Below are 19,621 nucleotides of genomic sequence, written 5' to 3' on the forward strand. Positions count from 1 at the left end.
AATCCAGAGGCCTGGACAAATAATCTGGAGATGCAAATTCAAATCCCACCATGGAAAATGTTGAATTTGAATTCAGTGAATTAAATAAAGCTAGAATAAAAAGCTAATACCAGTTAAAGTGACCATCAAGTTATTGAGTTGTCATTAAAACAAAGGGAATTAGGAATTCATACATAGTTTCTGCTGGTGATTGAACACTGCACAAGTTTCCTCCCATTCCATTTACTAATCTCAGCCTTTCAGTATATATTTCTATTCTCTTTTTCTCTTATTGTTCAATTTCCTTTTGAAAGCATCTAAGAAACTTGCTGGGGATTGCTAGCTGCACATTCTAACCAAGATACAAAAGGACATAGAAGCACTGGAGAAAATGCAAAAGAGGTTTACAAAGTTGACACCAGAACTGAGAGATAACAGCTATCTAACCAATCTTTGAGTAAAGAGATTTGCTCCTTCTGACAATCTTGCATTCATGACTGATAGTTCTGCATTCTTCCACAAGTGGAAACTTCTTGTCACATCAATTCAAAATTTTAAAGAACTCTTATAAGATTGCCTCTACATCTTTCTTTTCTAAAGAAAAAAGCCACAACCTGTTCAACAGATCTGGCAGCGTCTGTAAAGACAGAAACAAAGTTAACCTTCCAGGTCGGGAAATGAAAGGTCACAAGCCGGAAACGTCAATTCTCTTACTTCCTCCACAGATACTGCCAGGCCACCTGAACATTTCCAGCATTTTCAGTTTTCATTTCAGATTTTCAGCATCCTCGATATTTTTGCTTTTGTATTATTGTTCAACCTGTTCAATCTTTCTCGCTGGCAGTAACCTCTGGTACCAGCTTTGCAAATCTTTTTTACACATCCTCTAGTGTTTCTATATCTTTTCTGTAGGGAACAAACCAGAACAATGCACTGCTCTCTCAAGACAGCCTGACCAGAATTCCGTACTAACATAACCACAGTAATTTTTAATTTTTTGCCTCATGAAATAAATCCCAGTGTTTTTTTGTTTTTTAATGCTTTGTTGACCTGTTGTGGTGGCCTAGACAACTATAGGGAAGCCATTTAGTGCTAAAAGGGTTAATGGAGAAGTTAGAAGTTGAATTATATGCCTAGGCCTAAGAGAAAAATACTGCAACCTTGAGAAACAATACCATCTTGTCTGACCACAGTTGTAGGATGAGCACTGAGACATTCCATTTTGTTCTTTCTCAGTCCGAATGTAATTGGAATCGTGATAAGCATTTACATAAGCGCAACATCTGTTGTGCTGGGAACGAATATTTACTACTATATGGATTGGTCAGTTAACTTATGCAAAAAAGCGGATATGTTTGTGCAAAATTTACTCATTGGCTGTAAAAATGCTTTTAACAGGTTTGTGTGTATTCTGCTACGAGACGGTACAATAGCTCCCATTGTATTGTTCTCCCTTTTGCACAAGTAATAAATGGGGTTTCTATGTATTAATGATGCCTTGGTGTGATTAATCTCTGACACTGTGATGCTGCTTTTAATGATTATGCGCCAGTATTCCTAGATTCCTTTGCTCATCTCCCCATTTTGTTTCTTATTTTCTGTGGTGTTAGTGATATTTCTGTTTTACCTACCAAAGTGCATCACTTCACATTTATGTATGTTAAAGTTTCTTTGCCACTTCGCCACCCAATCTCCAATTTTCCTAATGTCTTTTTGTATTATGTTGCATTCCTTCTCCATGTTAGCTATACCCCTCAATTTGGTTATAAAAACCCAACGAGTTCACCAATATTCTTTGGGGTAAGGAAACCTCATCAGATCCAAGAGTTCACGGATGGGATGGGTCTTCACACAGATGATGAGAAATAGCTTGGGAGTTCAAAAATTGCAAGAGGTACTACTCCAGCTGCACTGGACACCAATGTCCGTACTCATGGGAATGGTTAAGGACGTGAAGTGGTTAAATTGCTGGATTAGTAATTTAGAGAACGTGAGTTCAAATCCCACTATGGCGGTTTGAGAATGAGAATGCAGTTAAATAAAAAGCTGGCATCAGTAAAAGTGACTTTGGGAGAAGCAGTGGCATAGTGTAATGTTACTGGACTAATAATCCAGAGGCCCAGGATATTGCTCTGGGGACACAGGTTCAAATCCCACCACTCAGTTAATAAATCTGTAATTTTTTTTATTCTTTCACGGGGCGTGGACATCACTGGCTAGGCCAGCATTTTTATTGCCCATCCCTAATTTGCCCTTGAGAAGGTGGTGGTGAGCTGCCTTCTTGAACTGTTGTAGCCCATGTGGTGTATGTACACCCACAGTGCTGTTAGGAAGGGAATTCTGGGAATTTAGGAACAGCAATATAGTTGCAAATCAAGATGGTATCTGGCTTGGAAAGGAACCTATAGGTGGTGGTGTTTCCATGCATCTGCTGCCCTTGTCCTTCTAGGTGGTAGATGTTGTGGGTTTGGAAGGTGCTGTCAAAAGAGCTTTGGTGAGTTGCTGCAGTTTATCTTGTAGATGGTACACACTGCTGCTACTATGCGTTGGCGGTGGAGTGAGTGGATGTTGAAGGTGATGAATAGGGTGCCAAACAAGTAGGCTGCTTTGCCCTGGATGCTGTTGAACGCTATGAATGTTGTTGGAGCTGCACTCATCGGGCAAGTGGAGAGTATTCCATCACACTCTTCACTTGTGCCTTGTAGATGGTGGACTGGCTTTGGGGAGTCAGGAGGTGAGTTATGCTCCACAAAATTCCCAGCCTCTGACCTGCTCTTGTAGCCACATTTATATGGCTGGTCCAGTTAAGTTTCTGGTCAATGGTGACCCTCAGGATGTTGACAGTGGGGGGCTGTGCGATGGTAATGCCATTGAATGTCAAGTGCAGATGGTTAGGTTCTATCTTGTTGGGGGTGGTCATTGTCTGTCATTTGTGCTGTGCAAATGTTACTTGCCACTTATCAGCCCAAGCCTGCATATTGTCCAGGTCTTGCTCATATGAGCATAGATTGCTTCAGTATCTGAGGAGTCATGAGTGCGAACATACTGAACACATGAATTAGAAGCAGGAGTAGACCACTCAGCCCCTTGAGCCTGCTCCGCCATTCAATAAGATCATGGCTGATCTGAATGTAACCTTAACCCCACATTCCTGCCTACCCTGATAACTTTTCACCCCCTTGTTAATCAAGAATCTATCAAGCTCTGCCTTAAAAATATTCAAAGTCTCTGCTTCCACCATCTTTTGAGGAAGAGAGTTCCAGAAACACTCAATCCTCTGAGAGAAACAATTTCTTCTCACTCCGTATTGAATGAGCGACCCCTTATTTTTAAACAGTGACCCCTAGTTCTAGATTCTCCCACATGAAGAAACATCCTCTCCACATCCACCCTGTCAAGACCCCTCAGAACCTTTAAGGTTTCAATTAAGTCACCTCTTACTCTTCTAAATTCCAGTGGATACAAGCCGAACCTGTCCAGCCTTTCCTCATAAGACAACCCTCCCATTCCTGGTATTAGATAGGTAAACCTTCTCTGAACTGCTTCCAATGCATTTACATCTTTCTTTAAATAAGGGGACCAGTACAGTACACAATACTCCAGATGAGGTCCTACCAATGCCCTGTACAACTGAAGCATAAACTCCCTACTTTTGTAATCAATTCCCCTCACAATAAATGATAACATTCTATTAGCTTTCTTGATTACCTGCTGTACCTGCATACTAACCTTTTGTGATTCATGCCCTAGGACATCTAGATCCCTCTGAATCTCAGAGCTCTGCAATCTCTCATCATTTAGATAATAAGCTTCCTTTTTATTCTTCCTGCCCAAATGAACAATTTCACATTTGCCCACATTATGCTCCATTTGTCAGATCTTTGCCCACTCACTTAACCTATCCATGTCACTTTGTAGCCTCCTTACATCCTCTTCACAATTTACTTTCCTACCTATCTTTGTATCATCCGTCGGTCCCTTTATCCAAGTTATTTATATAAATTGTAAAAGGTTGAGGCCCCAGCACTGATGCCTGTGGCACACCACTCATCACATCCTGCCAACCTGAAAAAGACCCATTTATGCCAACTCTCTGCTTCCTGTTAACTAACCAATCTTCTATCCATGCCAATATGTTACCCCCTACACCAACAGTAGGTATATAAGTTCAATACCATTTTTGGACTGAATTTAAATTCAGTTAATAAATCTGGAATTAAAAGGCTCGTCTCGATAACAGAGATCATTAAACCATTGTCGTAAAAACCCATCTGGTTCATTAATGTCTTTTAGGGAAGGAAACCTGCCATATTTACCTGATCTGGCCTGTATGTGACTCCAGGCCCACAGCCATGTGGTTGACTATTAAATGCCCTCTGAAATGGCCTAGCAAGCCACTCAGTTGTATTAAACCACTATGAAATCTACAAAAAGGAATGAAAAAAGACGAATTACCCAACATTGGAAACGACAACAGAAAACCCAGCCCTGTCGATCCTGCAAAGTCCTCCTTACTAACGTCTGAGGTCTTGTGCCAAAACTGGGAGAGCTGTCTCACAGACTAGTCAAGCAACAGCCTGAAATTGTCTGTAAGGTATAATTCCGCGAGTATGACGATGTCCCAGGCATCATGTCTGGGTTTGTCCTGTCCCACTACAGGACATACCCACTAGAGGTTGCAGCACAGTGGTATACAGTCAGGACAGGGTTGCCCTCAGAGTTCTCAACTTCAACTGTGGATCCCATGAAGTTTCATGGCATCAGGTCAAATAAGGGCAAGGAAACCTCCTGCTGGTTATCACCTACCATACCCCCCCCACACCCCTCAACCAACTCAAAACTGGGCATCCATGAGGCACTGTGGGCCATCAGCTGCAGCAGAATTATACTCAACCACAATCTGTAACTTCATGGCCCGATATATCCCCCACTTTACCAATACCATCAAAACAGGATATCAGCCCTGTTTTAATGAAGAGTGCAGGACAGCATGCCAGAAAAGCACTAGGCATGCCTAAAAATGAGGTGTCAACCTGTTGAAGCTACAGCACAGGACTACTTGCATGCCAAATAGCGAAAGCAGCATGCAATAGACAGAGCTAAGCGAACCCACAACCAACAGATCAGATCTAAGCTCTGCAGTCCTGCAGTCATGAATGGTGTCGGACAATTAAACAACTCACTGGAGGAAGCGGCTCCACAAATATCCCCATCCTCAATTTTGGGGGAGCCAAGCACATCACAGTGCTATAATCTTCAGCCCCAGGTGCCGAGTGGATGATCCATCTCAGCCCCCAGCATTACATATGCCAGTCTTCAGGCAATTTGATTCACTCCACATGATGTCATGAAACAGCTGAAGGCACTGGATACTGCAAAGGCTATGGGCACTGACAACACTCCAGCAATAAAATGGAGACTTGTGCTCTAGAGGTAGCTGCGCCCTTAGCCAAGCTGTTCCATCTACCCAACAATGTGGAAAACTGCCCAGGTATGTCCTGTCCACAAGAAGCAGGACAAATCCAACCCAGCCAATTACTGCCCCATCAGTCAAATCTCCAACATCAGCAAAGTGGTGGAAGGGGTCATCCACAGTGCTATCAAGCGGCACTTACTCAGCAATAATCTGCTCAATGACGCTCAGTTTGGGTTGTGCCAGGGCACTCAGCTCCTGACCTCATTACAGCCTTGGTCCAAACATGGACAAAAAAGCTAAACTTCAGAAGTGAGGTAAGAGTGACTGCCCTAGACATCAAGGCAGCATTTGACCGAGCGTGGCATCGAGGACCCTAGCAAAACTGGAGTCAATGGGAATCAGGGGGAAACCTCTCCACTGGTTTGAGTCATACCTAGTACAAAGGAGGATGGTTGTGGTTGTTGGAGGTCAATCATCTCAGTCCCAGGACATCACTGAAGGAGTTCCTCAGGGTAGTATCCTACGCCGAATCATTTTCATGTTGCTTCATCAATGACCTTTCCTCCATCATAAAGTCAGAAATGGGGATGTTTGCTTATGATTGCACAATGTTCAGCACCATTCGCGACTCCTCAGTTACTGAAGCAGTCCATGCCCATATGCAGCAAGACATTCAGGTTTGGGCTGATAATTGGCAAGTAACATTTGCGCCACATAAGTGCCCATCTTCTCAAACAAAGAACCTAACCATCTTCCCATGACATTCAATGGCATTACCATCACTGAATCCCCCACTGTCAACATCCTGAGGTTACCACTGACCAGAAACTTAACAGGACAAGCCATATAAATATTGTGGCTACACTATAGTTGCTGGGTCAAAATCTTGTAACTCCCTCCCTAACAGCACTGTGGGTGTACCTACACCACATGGACTGCAGTGGTTCAAGAAGGCAGCTCACCACTACCTTCTCAAGGCATTTAAGGATGAGCAATAAATGCTGGCCTAGCCAGCGATGCTCACATCCCATGTGTTAGGAAATTGAGATAGCTTAAGTAAGTTATATTTGTGGGTGTTAGGAATGAGTTTTAGCTTTAGTATTTAAGTTTGATTTGTATTTCTGTATTTGTGTGTTAAGAAAAGGTCAAGTTGAGCTTTAATATCACTTTAAAAGGTGAAACCTGGGATCTAGTTTGGTTTCGAGTGGAGACAGCAGGTCTAAAGCTCTGTTGTATACCTGCATTTCTAATGAGTTTTACGACTCTTGGAGAAGTTAAAGCAAGCACAAGAATAGAAAATCTGTGCTGTTGCCTCGCAACAGGGGTCCAGAGAGAAGCACACACACACACACACACACACACACACAGACACAAAAAGCAGTTTGATTTCAGTTGAAGGCAGTTGCCAGCAGAAGCAGCTTAGAAGGGACAGACAGCCAGTCCCAAACTTAAATTCAGCTGAAGCCAGGACTCCAGAGAGACTGGATACTGGGAGAGTGAACTGCAGAGTGAGAGCAGATTTCCCAAAAGAACCGAAAGGTCCCATGGCCAAGGAGTGAGACAGAAATAGGAGAAAGTCCCAAGAAGACCTTCTAGTCAAAGGAAGAGCAGGAACCTGGAAAACGTCTTGTTAAGTGAAGTTAAGAGTGAGGAGCAGAGGAAGGCTCCAAGCTTCAAGCTGAAAGAGATGAAAAGCTGCAGGAAGCAGATTTAAAGTGATATAGGCATGCAAGAAGTTGGAAGGTCCACAGAGACAGCTGAAGGTCTGCAACTTTTTACTATGGCCATGTGAAGCAGTGGTGTTCTGTTGACAACTGAGTATTTGAGAGAGTGTGTGGAAGAAAGCTTGAATGCATTTGGTGACCCAGGGGAGAGGAACATCGGAAGGAGAGTTCGAAACCCTAGAGGTGGACCCTTACCAAAGGTGTCTGAGGGAAAGCATCAGTTTGGGAGAAGATTCCAAAGCAAGTTCTTGGAGAGTGGAGATTGGAGATCCTCGTGTGAAAGACGGAGTTCAGTGAGACTGGTTGGCTCACGGTGTGACAAGCATTTGGGGAGGGGTAGGTGAGGAGAGGTCCATAGCATCTGTCTGGGGTGGCATCTGTCACTTGGTTTCAGAGTGTGGTGTCTGACCACAGGCTGCCTACTGGTTTACATGGACTGTGTAATTACTGTGAACATTAGAATGTAAGATAGCTTTTGTAACTTGTATTATCCTTACAAATATCATGTGCCACATTTGTGTGCATCCATTCGGGACATTTGAGTTGAATATCCCATGTTATACAGGGTTGAACCACCTCTAAAAGAATTGCAAAAGGCAAAAAAATTCCCATATATCTGAAAAGGTATAATTGTGGGTGAAAGAGTATTGTAAAGTATTTCATCATTTCTGGTTTAATAAATATTTTATGCTTTTGTTAAAAGTTCATCAGCTGACTCCTGTGACTCTGTTCAGAAGCCCCTCTCCACGTATCTAAACAAAAAAATAAAAGTTAGGATCTATCAAGCCGGGTTCCACCCTGGGATCAGGCTTGTTCAGTAGTAACAGCAGCTGGGATCATAACACATGAATGCATAAGAAAAAAGAGCAGCTCAAAGTCTGGGAGTTCTGCAGAGAATAACTCACATCCTGATTCCCCAATGCCTATCCACCATCTATAAGGCACAAGTTAGGAGTGTGATGGAATACTCTCTACTTGCCTGGATAAGTGTAGCTCCAACAATGCTCAAGAAGCTCAACACCATCCAGGACAATGCAGCCTGCTTGATTGGCACCCCAAACATCACCTTCCACATCCACTCACACCGACACACAGTGGCAGCAGTGTGTACCATCTACAGGATGCACTGCAGCAATTCACCTAGGCTCCTTCAACAGCACCTTCCAAATCCATGGCCTCTACCACCTCAAATGACAAGGGCAGCAGGTGAATGGGAACACCAACAACTGCAAGTTCACCTCCAGGCCACACACCATCCTGACTTGGAACTATATCACCTTTCCTTCACTGTTGCTGGGTCAAATTCCTGGAACTCCTTCCCTAACAGTAATGTGGGTGTACCTACACCATATGGACTGCAGCAGTTCAAGAAGGCAGCTCACCAACACCTTTTCGAGGACATTTAGGGATGGGCAATAAATATGCTGGCCTAGCCAGCTATGCCCACATCCCGTGAAAGAATATTAAAAAAAATAGGCTGTCAAGATTATTGTAAAAATCCAAAGTTCACTCTGTCCTTTAGGAAAGGATACCTGCCATCTGGATTACATGTGACTCCGGTCATAGACCAACATGATGGACTCCTTAACTGTCCTCTAAAATGCCCAGCACCCACTCCGTTGTATCAAATTGCTACAAAGAACATGAGTAAAACACTGCACAAATGCAGCAGTTCAAGAAGGTCCAACACCGCCACCTTTTTAGGGTAGCTAAGGATGGCCAATAAACCCTGGCCTCACCAGTGATCCACTATCCCGGGAATGAATTTTTAATCAATACCCTAGTTAGGTTTCTTTCCCGGCAATGCACATTCTGATTCTTCAGCTGATTCCAACAGGACTTCTCTGATCTGTGGCAACTGGTACCAATGAATCCTCAGCAGTTCATACAGGGGCACTTCTTTAGTTTGTAGCTATCTTGGCTGTTGGTAACAACTAATTCTACCAGGTTCTCAGCAACTTTGAAATGGGAATTTTTTTGCCCTTTGCAATTCTTTTAGAGGTGGTTCTACCCTGTATAACATGGGATATTCAACTCAAATGTCCCGAATGGATGCACACAAATGTGGCATATGATATTGTTGATTTTGGGTGAAGATATCACAGCCAAGAATTATGATGGTCAGCAATGGTTAACAGGCTTGTGTATTAGGGACAATATTTCAAACTATTGAGGAATTAGAAAATCAACACTGTAAGAGGGCTTAGTGACAAGCAATGACACCCAAAAAGGGGACTGCCCAGACTCATAACTGACATTGAAATGGTTAACGAATTAATTAAAAGGAAATTTAACATCTACAAGGCACAAGTCAGGAGTGTGATGGAATACTCTCCACTTACCTGGATAAATGCAGTTCCAACAACACTCAAAAAGCTCAACACCATCCAGGACAAAGTAGCCTGCTTGACTGGTACCCCATCCAACATCCTTAAACATTTCAAAAACAGAATTACCTGGAAAAACTCAGCAGGTCTGGCAGCATCGGCGGAGAAGAAAAGAGTTGACGTTTCGAGTCCTCATGACCCTTCAAGAACTGAGTAATATTAGGAGAGGGGTGAAATATAAGCTGGTTTAAGGTGGGGGGGGTGGGGGGAGAGAAGTTGGGGGGGTGGTGGTTGTAGGGACAAGCAAGCAGTGATAGAAGCAGATAATCATAAGATGTCACAGACAAAGGAACAAAGAGGTGTTGAAGGTGGTGATATTATCTAAACGAATGTGCTAATTAAGAATGGATGGCAGGACACTCAAGGTACAGCTCTAGTGGGGGGTGGGGTGGAAAGACTGACAAGGCATTAAAGATATAGATTTAAAAATAATGGAAATAGGTGGGAAAAGAAAAATCTATATAAATTATTGGAAAAAACAAAAGTAAGGGGGAAGAAACGTAAAGGGGGTGGGGATGGAGGAGTAAGTTCAAGATCTAAAGTTGTTGAATTCAATATTCAGTCCGGAAGGCTGTAAAGTGCCTAGTTGGAAGATGAGGCGCTGTTCCTCCAGTTTGCGTTGGGCTTCACTGGAACAATGCAGCAAGCCAAGGACAGACATGTGGACAAGAGAGCAGGGTGGAGTGTTAAAATGGCAAGCGACAGGGAGGTTTGGGTCTTTCTTGCGGACAGACCGCAGGTGTTCTGCAAAGCGGTCTCCTCTACATTGGAGAGACCAAATGTAAACTGGGCAACTGCTTTGCAGAACACCTGCGGTCTGTCCTCAAGAAAGACCCAAACCTCCCTGTCGCTTGCCATTTTAACACTCCACCCTGCTCTCTTGCCCACGTCTGTCCTTGGCTTGCTGCATTGTTCCAGTGAAGCCCAACGCAAACTGGAGGAACAGCACCTCATCTTCCGACTAGGCACTTTACAGCCTTCCGGACTGAATATTGAATTCAACAACTTTAGATCTTGAACTTACTCCTCCATCCCCACCCCCTTTACGTTTCTTCCCCCTCCCTTTTGTTTTTTCCAATAATTTATATAGATTTTTCTTTTCCCACCTATTTCCATTATTTTTAAATCTATATCTTTAATGCCCTGTCAGTCTTTCCACCCCACCCCCCACTAGAGCTGTACCTTGAGTGTCCTGCCATCATTCTTAATTAGCACATTCGTTTAGATAATATCACCACCTTCAACACCTCTTTGTTCCTTTGTCTGTGACATCTTTTGATTATCTGCTTCTATCACTGCTTGCTTGTCCCTACAACCACACCCCCCTCCAACTTCTCTCCCCCCACCCCACCCCACCTTAAACCAGCTTATATTTCACCCCTCTCCTAATATTACTCAGTTCTGTTGAAGGGTCATGAGGACTCGAAACGTCAACTCTTTTCTTCTCCGCCAATGCTGCCAGACCTGCTGAGTTTTTCCAGGTAATCCTGTTTTTGTTTTGGATTTCCAGCATCCACAGTAGTTTTTTGTTTTTTTTGTTTTTATCCTTAAACATTTATTTCCTCCACCACCAATGCATAGTGGCATCACTGTTTATCATCTACAAGAAGCATTGCAGCAACTCACCAAGGCTCCTTTGAAAGCAACTTCCAAACCCACAAAGGTCTAGAAGTCTACTGCCTAGAAGGACAAGGGCTGCAGATAGATGGGAACACCACCACCTGCAAGTTCCCCTCCAAGACACACACCATCATTACTTGGAACTATATCGCCATTCCTTCACTGTCGCTGGGTCATAATCCTGGAGATCCCTCCCTAACACCACTGTGGGTGTACCTACACCATATGGACTGTAGCGATTCAAGAAGGCAGCTCACCACCACCTTCTGAAGCACAATTAGGGACGGTCAACAAATGTTGGCCACATCCTGTGAAATAATTAGAAAAAACAGAACTGTGTGAACATCAGGAAGAAAAGCAACATACTGTGTGTTCCAAACCTCCATATTTTACATGAATGCTGAAGAATGCTACAAGGACAAAAGTGACAGCATTGTTATCAGCAAAACCCCAATGTTTACAGCACAGGAGGACACCATTCAAACTGTCATGCCTGTGGCAACCCTTTGCTGGAGTCATTCAGTACTAAATCTATTGCTCTTCTCTCTCCCCAGAGCCTTGTATCGATCTCAGTGTCTTGTAAAAGTTATTACTTCCCTACTCTTGCGTGCTATAAACCTATTTATAAAACCTAAATGTTATTTGCCTTTTAAAGTTTTTATCTGGCAATACTCTTACTTTCAGGGTGTTATCCATTGGAACCTGAGTTATGATACAAAGACGCTTCGAGAGGATTTAGAGAGAATAAGCAAGTGGGCAAAAATTTGGCAGGTGAAATACAATGAGAAAAAATGTGAGATTATCCACTTTGGTCGGAAAAACATAAATACAGAGTATTTCTTAAATGGTGAGGGGCTGGGAAGTGTTGAACTTCAAAGGGGCTTAGGGGTCCTTGTTCATAAGTCTCTGAAAGCTAACGTGCAGGTACAGCAAGCAATTAAAAAGGCTTGCTTTTATTGCATGAGAATTTTGAGTATAGGCGTAAATATATCTTACTGCAATTGTATAGAGGCTTGGTGAGACCGCACCAGGAGTATTGTGTGCAGTTTTGATCTCCTTACCTAAGGAAAGATATACTTGCCAAAGAGGGAGTGCAATGAAGGTTCACCAAACTAATTCCTGGGGCGGAGCATGTATCCCAAGAGGAAAGATTAAATAAGCTGGGCCTTTATTCTCTGGAGTTTAGAAGAATGAGAGATGATCTCATTAAAACATACAAAATTCTCGACAAGGCAGATGCAGGATGTTTCCCCTGACTGACTGGGGGGGGGTCTAGAACCAGGAGACACAGCCTCAGAATAAGAGGCAAGCCATTTAGGACAGATTTGAGGAGGAATTTCTTCACTCAGAAGGTGGGAATCTTTGGAATTCTTACCCCAGAGGACCGTGGAGGCTCAGTCGTTGAGTACGTTCAAGGCTGTGATCAATAGATTTCTACATGTTAAAAACATCAAGGGATACAGGGACATAGTGCAGGAAAATGGTGTTGAAGTAGAAGATCAACCATGACCTAATTGAATGGCAGAGCAGGCTCTAAGGGCTGAATGGCCTACTCCTGCTCCTGTTTCTTATGTTCATATGTTCTTACATCTCTGTTCATCCATACCTTTCAGCTGTTGTCTATCGAGCATATGATCCTATCCTTTATTTTTCCTCCCAAATATATATCACCACAAATCTTTGCATTAACTTCTATCAATCACATCTGTGCCCATTCAGTTAACATCTTTTACAATTCTCCTCTCTGTTGTCAAATCTAACAAGCCACTTCTGAAGCACCCTATCAAATGCTACCTGAAATTCTATACACACTGTATTAACTGAACTACCTTTATCAATGGCCAGTTCACTTGTACAAAATACTTACTAAATTTGTCAAAGTACAGTTGGTTTAACACATTTGGGCTGGCGGTCATTGACTTTTAAATGCTTATTAATTTATCTCAAATTCCGGATACTAAGGCCGGAATTTTCCAGTTCTTCCCGCCAGATGGATTGACTGGTTCCGCTGAAGTCAATGGACTTTTGGCTGGCTTGCCACGTCCAACATGGGGGATCCTGCCGCAGTGGGGCCAGAAAACCCCGGCTTAACTGTTTGTCCACAACTAATGTTAGACTAACTGGTCTATAGTTACCCACTTAATCCTTTTCTTCCTTTTGGGAAAGGTTTTTACATTAGCTACTCCCCAGTTTCATGACACAATTTGCATATTTAAAACCGATTGAAAAATTGTGGTCACAGTCTTTGCTATCTCCTCTCTGACTTCCTCCAACAACCCAGGGCCCATATCATCACAGCCTGGTGACATATCCAAACTGTTTTCTGCTATTTTATTCAGAAATAATGATTTTTCCACAATTATCTCTAAAATGTGCCTCATCGCTTCCTCCAGTACACCCACAGTTAAAAATGTCAGATCCATATAGGATATTCTCAGCATCCTACCCATATTAATTTATTGTGGGCAACATTTGCAAGCCAAGTACATGCTTATAGTCCATCCCTAGGGCCACACTTAATGTCGATTACAGGTAGGCCAGAATAGACAAGGGTGGCAGTCTCGCTGTGTACCACGCGTGTTTTAACAACACTTTGGTGCTTATCTTGTGCCAGCTCATAGTTTCCGCTCCCCCCAGCCCCCTCCCAAGTTCAATTTCACAACTTTCCATCATTGGTTTGGACCTTTGACTTCTGGATCTTTGCTTCAGTATCACAACAAATAGGTTACTGCATCTGACAATCAGGAGTTTCCCTTCAGACCATAGCATGATCCAAGAGACTGGGGTAACAAGGAAACTCCTCGTTATACGAACTGAATACTTAGTTACAGCAGAAACCTCACCTGAATTAAAGCAGGCAGACAGATCCTTTTTCAATGTAAAAAATAATTTCCGACAGTAATGAGCCATATAAGGAGAGGCAGCAGGTCCTGTATGAGAAAATAAGAGATTACAACAACAACTTACACCTTTAAGATAGTAAAACATTCTAAAGCACTTCACAAGAGCATTACCAAACAAAATTTGAAACCCAGCTACATAAGGAGATATCAGACAGGTGACCAAAAGTTTTTTCAATATGGTATGTTTTAAGGAGGGTTTTAAAGGAGAAGAGAGAGTTAGATAGGCAGATGGGCTTAAGGAAGGAATTCCAGAGCTCAAGGTCTAGGCAACTGAAGGCATGACCGTCAAGGGTGAAGTGATTAAAAGGGATTAAAAGTTGCACAAAAGCCAGAGCTGCAGAAATACAAAGATCTGCGAGTGTTGTAGGTGGTTACAAAGATAGGAATGGATGAAGCCATGGAAAGATTTGAAAACATGGATGAGAAATTTAAGACAAACGCATTGCCAGACCAGAGGCCAATGTAGATCAGTGAGCACTGGGTTGATCAGCAAATGGGACCTTATGCAAGTTAAGATATGGATAGCAGAGTTTTGGATGAACTGAAGTTTATGGAGGATAGGAGATGGGAAACCAGCCAGGAGAACACCGGAATAGTCAGTTTACAGCAACAAACAGATTTGGCCCAAGCAGTAGCCCCCATGCGATCAGAGTTAACAAAAATGAGAGCACATCAAATTCAACTCATGACTTATGGGGAGTTGGTGATTGAGCATTGCGGCCGTTGTGATTCGTGATTCCAGTAGACTCCAGTAGATGGATAGTCGGTTTTGAGGTTCCAGTAGTGTTGAATTCCGTAGAGAACAGTCGGTTTTGAGGTTCCAGTAGTGTTGAATTCCGTCGAGAATAGTCAATTTTGAGGTTCCAATAGTGTTGAATGTAGTAGAAAGGGAGAGAGGTTGGGAGACCTGTAAAATGGCGATTTGCAGGAGTAGTGTGTGTGGCTGTTACTTCTGAGTCAAACTTCCAGCACTTGCTCTCTATGAGCGTCCACCAACAGACAGATACTGGGGCAGCTTTTCAGCTCACTTTTAACACCTTCTTTGTATATTCCAAGTGGGGAGAGATTCACAAATCTGTATGAGCATTGTTCACAGGATTTCTTGATGAGATGATACTCATCTCCCATTATGTCCCATTCTGTCTACCAGAGGGAGCAATTCGTTCTGGATGTCTTTAGAAGTACCTTGTCTGGCAACAGGGTGGGGTTCCATTACCTCTTGCGAAGTCACCCTGCAGCATTCCAGCCAGTGGCTTGTGTGCATTTTAAAAACTCAGGTCTTATTTTTAAAGTTCAATATTTCCGGACGCAATTCATTTTTCCTTCATTATAATAAAAGGAAGTAGGAGTTAGGAAGTAGGGATAATGTTTTCCAGTTGGATCCATACTGGGGCCTCAGCTTTTGACTGTACATATAAATTATGTACATGAATGAATAGAGAGCCATATGCCCAAGTTTGCTCTTGACACCATGTTAGGTGACACAACAAATACAGCCAATTGGAACAGAAAACTGCAAAGGAACATCGATAGATTGAGTGACTGGGCAAAACTAAGGCTGAGGGAATCCAATTTAGGGAAAGTAAGATCATCTATTTTGAGCCCAAGAAAAATAGAGCACACAAGGAGTCTGCAGTATAGTTGGTTAAGTGAGAGGGCAAAAATTTGGCAGATGGAGTATAATGTGGGAAATGTGAACTTGTCCACTTTGGAAAGAATAATAGAAAAGCAGTATTTAAATGGCAAGAGTTTACAGAGCTCTGCAGCACAGAAGGATCTGGGAATGCAGTTACAAGCAAGTGATTCGGAAGGCCAATGCAATTTTATAGCTAGGGGAACTGAGTATAAAAGTGTGAAAGTTTTGCCATAATTGTACAAGGCGTTGGTGAGATTACATCTGGAGCACTGTATACAGTTTTGGTCTCGTTAAGAAAGGATATAATTGCATTGGAAGCAGTTCAGAGAAGGTTAACTCAGCTGATTCCTGGGCCTGAATTTCACGCTTGGCACGCATGCCAAGCTGGCGGCAGTGGAACCAGATCTGGAATCTGCTCCCGGCCGCGGTCGAGTTGCAAACGCTGGGTAGCCAATTAAGGTCCGTCCAGTGTGAAACGCGTCTTCTCAATGGTCGGGAAGGGCCAGGCAGGGGCAGGAGTCCAGTGGCGACCTGGTGGGTGCCTTAAAACTAGCAGAGGCAGCTCCCCGAAAGCTGCCAGGGGAGAATCTTTGGAGTCTGTCCAGAAAACCATTTAATTCGAATAATGGCCTTACTAGTGGCTGGAGACGTCAAGCAGGAGAGCAAGTTGGGTGGGCATCGGCCCGTTTCCCTGAAGAGTGCCTTGTGGTCCTTGTGGACGAGGTAGGTGTCAGGCGGGACACTCTAGTGCCCAGATGTGGCAGGAGGAGGCCACCACACCTGACCAAAAAAGCCTGGGAGGGGTGGCAGCTGAGGTGAGTGACCACCGCGTTGTGCGGCACACATGGGTACAGTGCCGCAAAAGGTTCAATGATCTGCTGCTCTCTGTAAGGGTGGGTATCAAGTTGGCATGGATCAGTGTGGAGAAGTGTTAAGGGCTGGCCATCCCCCATGGAGTTCAGGGGTGTTAGAATCTGTGTGCTAACTATCACTGACACCGGTGCCAGACAAGGTGAACCCTGGCTACTTGCCCTGAGTGCCTTGTGGGTCGAGGGCATGGAGGGTTGCCATGTTGCAACAGATAGAGAGTGGACAAATTAATGCTCCTCTGTCATTTCAGGAGAAGGGAAGCCATAACACCGAAGAAAGAACTAAGACAGGCGGAGGCGCCCAATCCTCCTCAATCTGACTAGGTACGAGATGGATGCCTTGGAGTTGGAGTGCTGTCACCCACTTCGGTCAGCCAGTCGTGGAGAGGCAAAAGTCTCCGATGAAGACAAGGGTACAGTGCACAGAGATGAGAGTGTCGGATTGTGCAAACATTCTTGTGTAGTCTCATCATTAATGGAAGATGATGGTGCCATGATGTAGATCTACATTTTCTCACAAGGGCATCTGGCATGCACAGTGACAGTGTGATAACTTAAACTAATGACATGTCATTGTTCTCCCCTAGAATCACCACCTCACCCACAAACGCAGGACCCCCAAGAGCCACCCTTGACACCAGAGGACCACTGGGCTTTAGGTGCACCTGCATCACACACCCTCTCTGCACCAAGTGCCAGCGCAGATACCAGCGTCACGGTGGCATTAGATCATCGGCTAGAAAGTCAGTGCTTAGCGGTGAGGGCACATCACACTTGCTTGAGGAGCAGGTGAAGACAGACAGTGCTCAAGGCGCTGGCAGTCAGAGGATTGCTGGAGACCAGGACCAAGACCATTGCTGATTTGAAGGCAAATGTTGAGCCTCTGGAGTCGTCCATTAGGCAGCAGTTGCTGGATGTCCAGTGAGATGTGCAGGATGATCTGGCAGAGATCCATGAGGGTATGTGTGCCATGGTTTCTGTTCTGGAGGAGTCCATGCGGAGCATGAGCATTGCGATGACCCTCATCACCGAACGCACTGCCTCCTCCATTGAAAGAGCGGCAACTCTCATGGAGATGCAACTCCAGAAACAGAATTAGGGGTGCCTGGAGTTGCGCTCAGACCTGCAAGCCCTCACACAGGCAATAACCTCAAGAGGTCAGTGCCAGTGTGGGAGATGGATGAGGCACCCAGTATCCCATCCATCAACGGCGAGAGGGAGGTCCAGAGCGCACGAGCTGCTTGTCGCCTTTGCAGGCTCCTCTCAGGGTATTCTGGATGACAGCAGCAGCTCCTCCGCCCCTCTGCCAGTGACTGTGACATCTGATGAGGCCGCGATGACTGGGGAAAGGCCAGCCGTGGCACTGGCCACTCCCTCCCAGACAAGGCCAGCACAGGCTCCACTGACCAGAGGACGACCGCCAAGGTCATCAAGGCCAACGACAGCACAGGCAGCAGGCCGCCTCCAATGTCCAATGTTTCTCACGTGTCAGTGCAGACTTGATGGGCCGAAGGGCCTCTTATGCAGTGATTCTGTGATTGTCGCCACCAGCAAGGTGGAGGGGTAACAAGACCTAGCAGTCACAAACGCAAGTTTAAGACACCATGAGCACAACAGGGACTATTCATGGGTGATCTTCTGTTCTGCTGTGTTTTGTTAATATGTTTGCTGGTGTGAGCAGTAACACCAGATATTGTTATGTTCATTTGATGCGAGTGCCAACATGATATAAATTTTGCTTTTGTCTTAATGGCCTGAATATGCTTCACTTGTTTTGTAGGGGCAGGGCATGCCAGAGTCTCATGCTGGACGTGAGTGGCTCTAAACTTTATTGAACAGGCACTGAGTGGACTTTGGGTTCAAATGAAAGGGTCATTTCAGACATCCAGGATGGAGGCGGCACCCCTGGCAATGAGGTGGAAGCAGATCTTCGGCAGCCTAGCTGAAGGAGCGTTGGGTCAAGGCATCCCTGGTTTCCCTGCCTCCCTAAAGGATCCAGAGGTCTGCCTCTACATCCTCACTGTGCTCCTCACCGGGTTCCTCTTCTGACTCACCACTGGGTTCATCATCTGTGGCCTGTAGAGCTGCGTCAAGATCCTCTTCCTCCAGTAGGTCCCCCCTTGCCAGTGCCAGATTGTGGAGGGAGCAGTATGCAACCACTATAGGTGACACCCACTCTGGAGGGTATTGTAGTGCTCCACCTGAACGGTCCAGGCATCGGAAGCGCATCTTCAGAAGGCCTATGGTCCTCTCTGCCACCACCCTTGTGGAGGCATGGCTCCTGTTATAACGCTGCTCTGCTTCTGTTCTTGGGTGGCAGAGAGGTCATAAGCCACCTTTTCAACGGATAGCCCTCGACACCCAGCAGCCATCAATCCAGTAGAGCTAGAGCACTGACCAGCCTTGACACCTACGAGTATCTGAGGATGTAACCGTCATGAGAGCTGCCAGGGTGCCTTACACAGACTTGCAAAATCTGCGTCTTGTGGTCACAAACTATCTGGATGCTCATGGAGTGGAATCCCTTTTTATTGACGGAGGCACCCGGCTGACCTGCTGGCGCCTTGATGGCTACATGTGTGTAGTCAATTGCACCCTGGATGCGGGGGAGCCCAGCAGTCTCTGCAAACCCTCTGGCTTGGTCAGCCTGGCTGGCCTCGTCCGTACAGGAATGAATAAATGTCATTACCTGCCTGAACAGAGCATCAGTCACCAGCTGCACGTAACTGGGGACAGCTGATTGGCACACTCCACAAAGATCCTCTACTGACCCCTGGAAAGAGCCAGAGGCATAGAAGTCGAGGGCCACTGTGATCTTCAGAGCCACTGGCATGGGGTTGGAGGTGAGCACAGGCCCAATCATCTGACAAATGGAGGTTACTGCCTCCCTGGAGAGCCGGAGCCTCCTTAGGCATCACACCTCGGACACGTTGAGGTAGCTGCATCGCTACCTGCAAACCCTGGCAGCAAGATAGTGGTGTCTTCTGCAATCCCTTTCGCCTTGGACTACCTGCTGGCCCTGCTCCCCTTGTGCCTGCACCTCTCCTCCAACAGGTCACTCTCCTGGAAGCTGCATTGGGATACCTG

The 19,621-nt window shown here is 44.9% G+C and overlaps 2 protein-coding genes across 2 annotated transcripts in view; both read right to left on the reverse strand.

Moving 5' to 3' along the window:
• Positions 1-19,621, reverse strand: part of LOC144696035 (palmitoyltransferase ZDHHC18-like) — a 313,950-nt gene that overhangs the window by 107,053 nt on the left and 187,276 nt on the right. The gene's annotated exons all lie outside the window — the stretch shown is intronic.
• The window catches only part of LOC144696032 (uncharacterized), a 79,098-nt gene that overhangs the window by 54,884 nt on the left and 4,593 nt on the right, over positions 1-19,621 (reverse strand). The window contains exon 3 of the mRNA XM_078567215.1: positions 13,970-14,056. Within this exon, the coding sequence (XP_078423341.1) occupies positions 13,970-14,056 (87 nt within the window). The remainder of the gene's footprint in view (positions 1-13,969; positions 14,057-19,621) is intronic.

This window comes from Cetorhinus maximus, chromosome 21 (assembly GCF_964194155.1).
Source record: "Cetorhinus maximus chromosome 21, sCetMax3.hap1.1, whole genome shotgun sequence".
Taxonomy (NCBI): domain Eukaryota; kingdom Metazoa; phylum Chordata; class Chondrichthyes; order Lamniformes; family Cetorhinidae; genus Cetorhinus; species Cetorhinus maximus.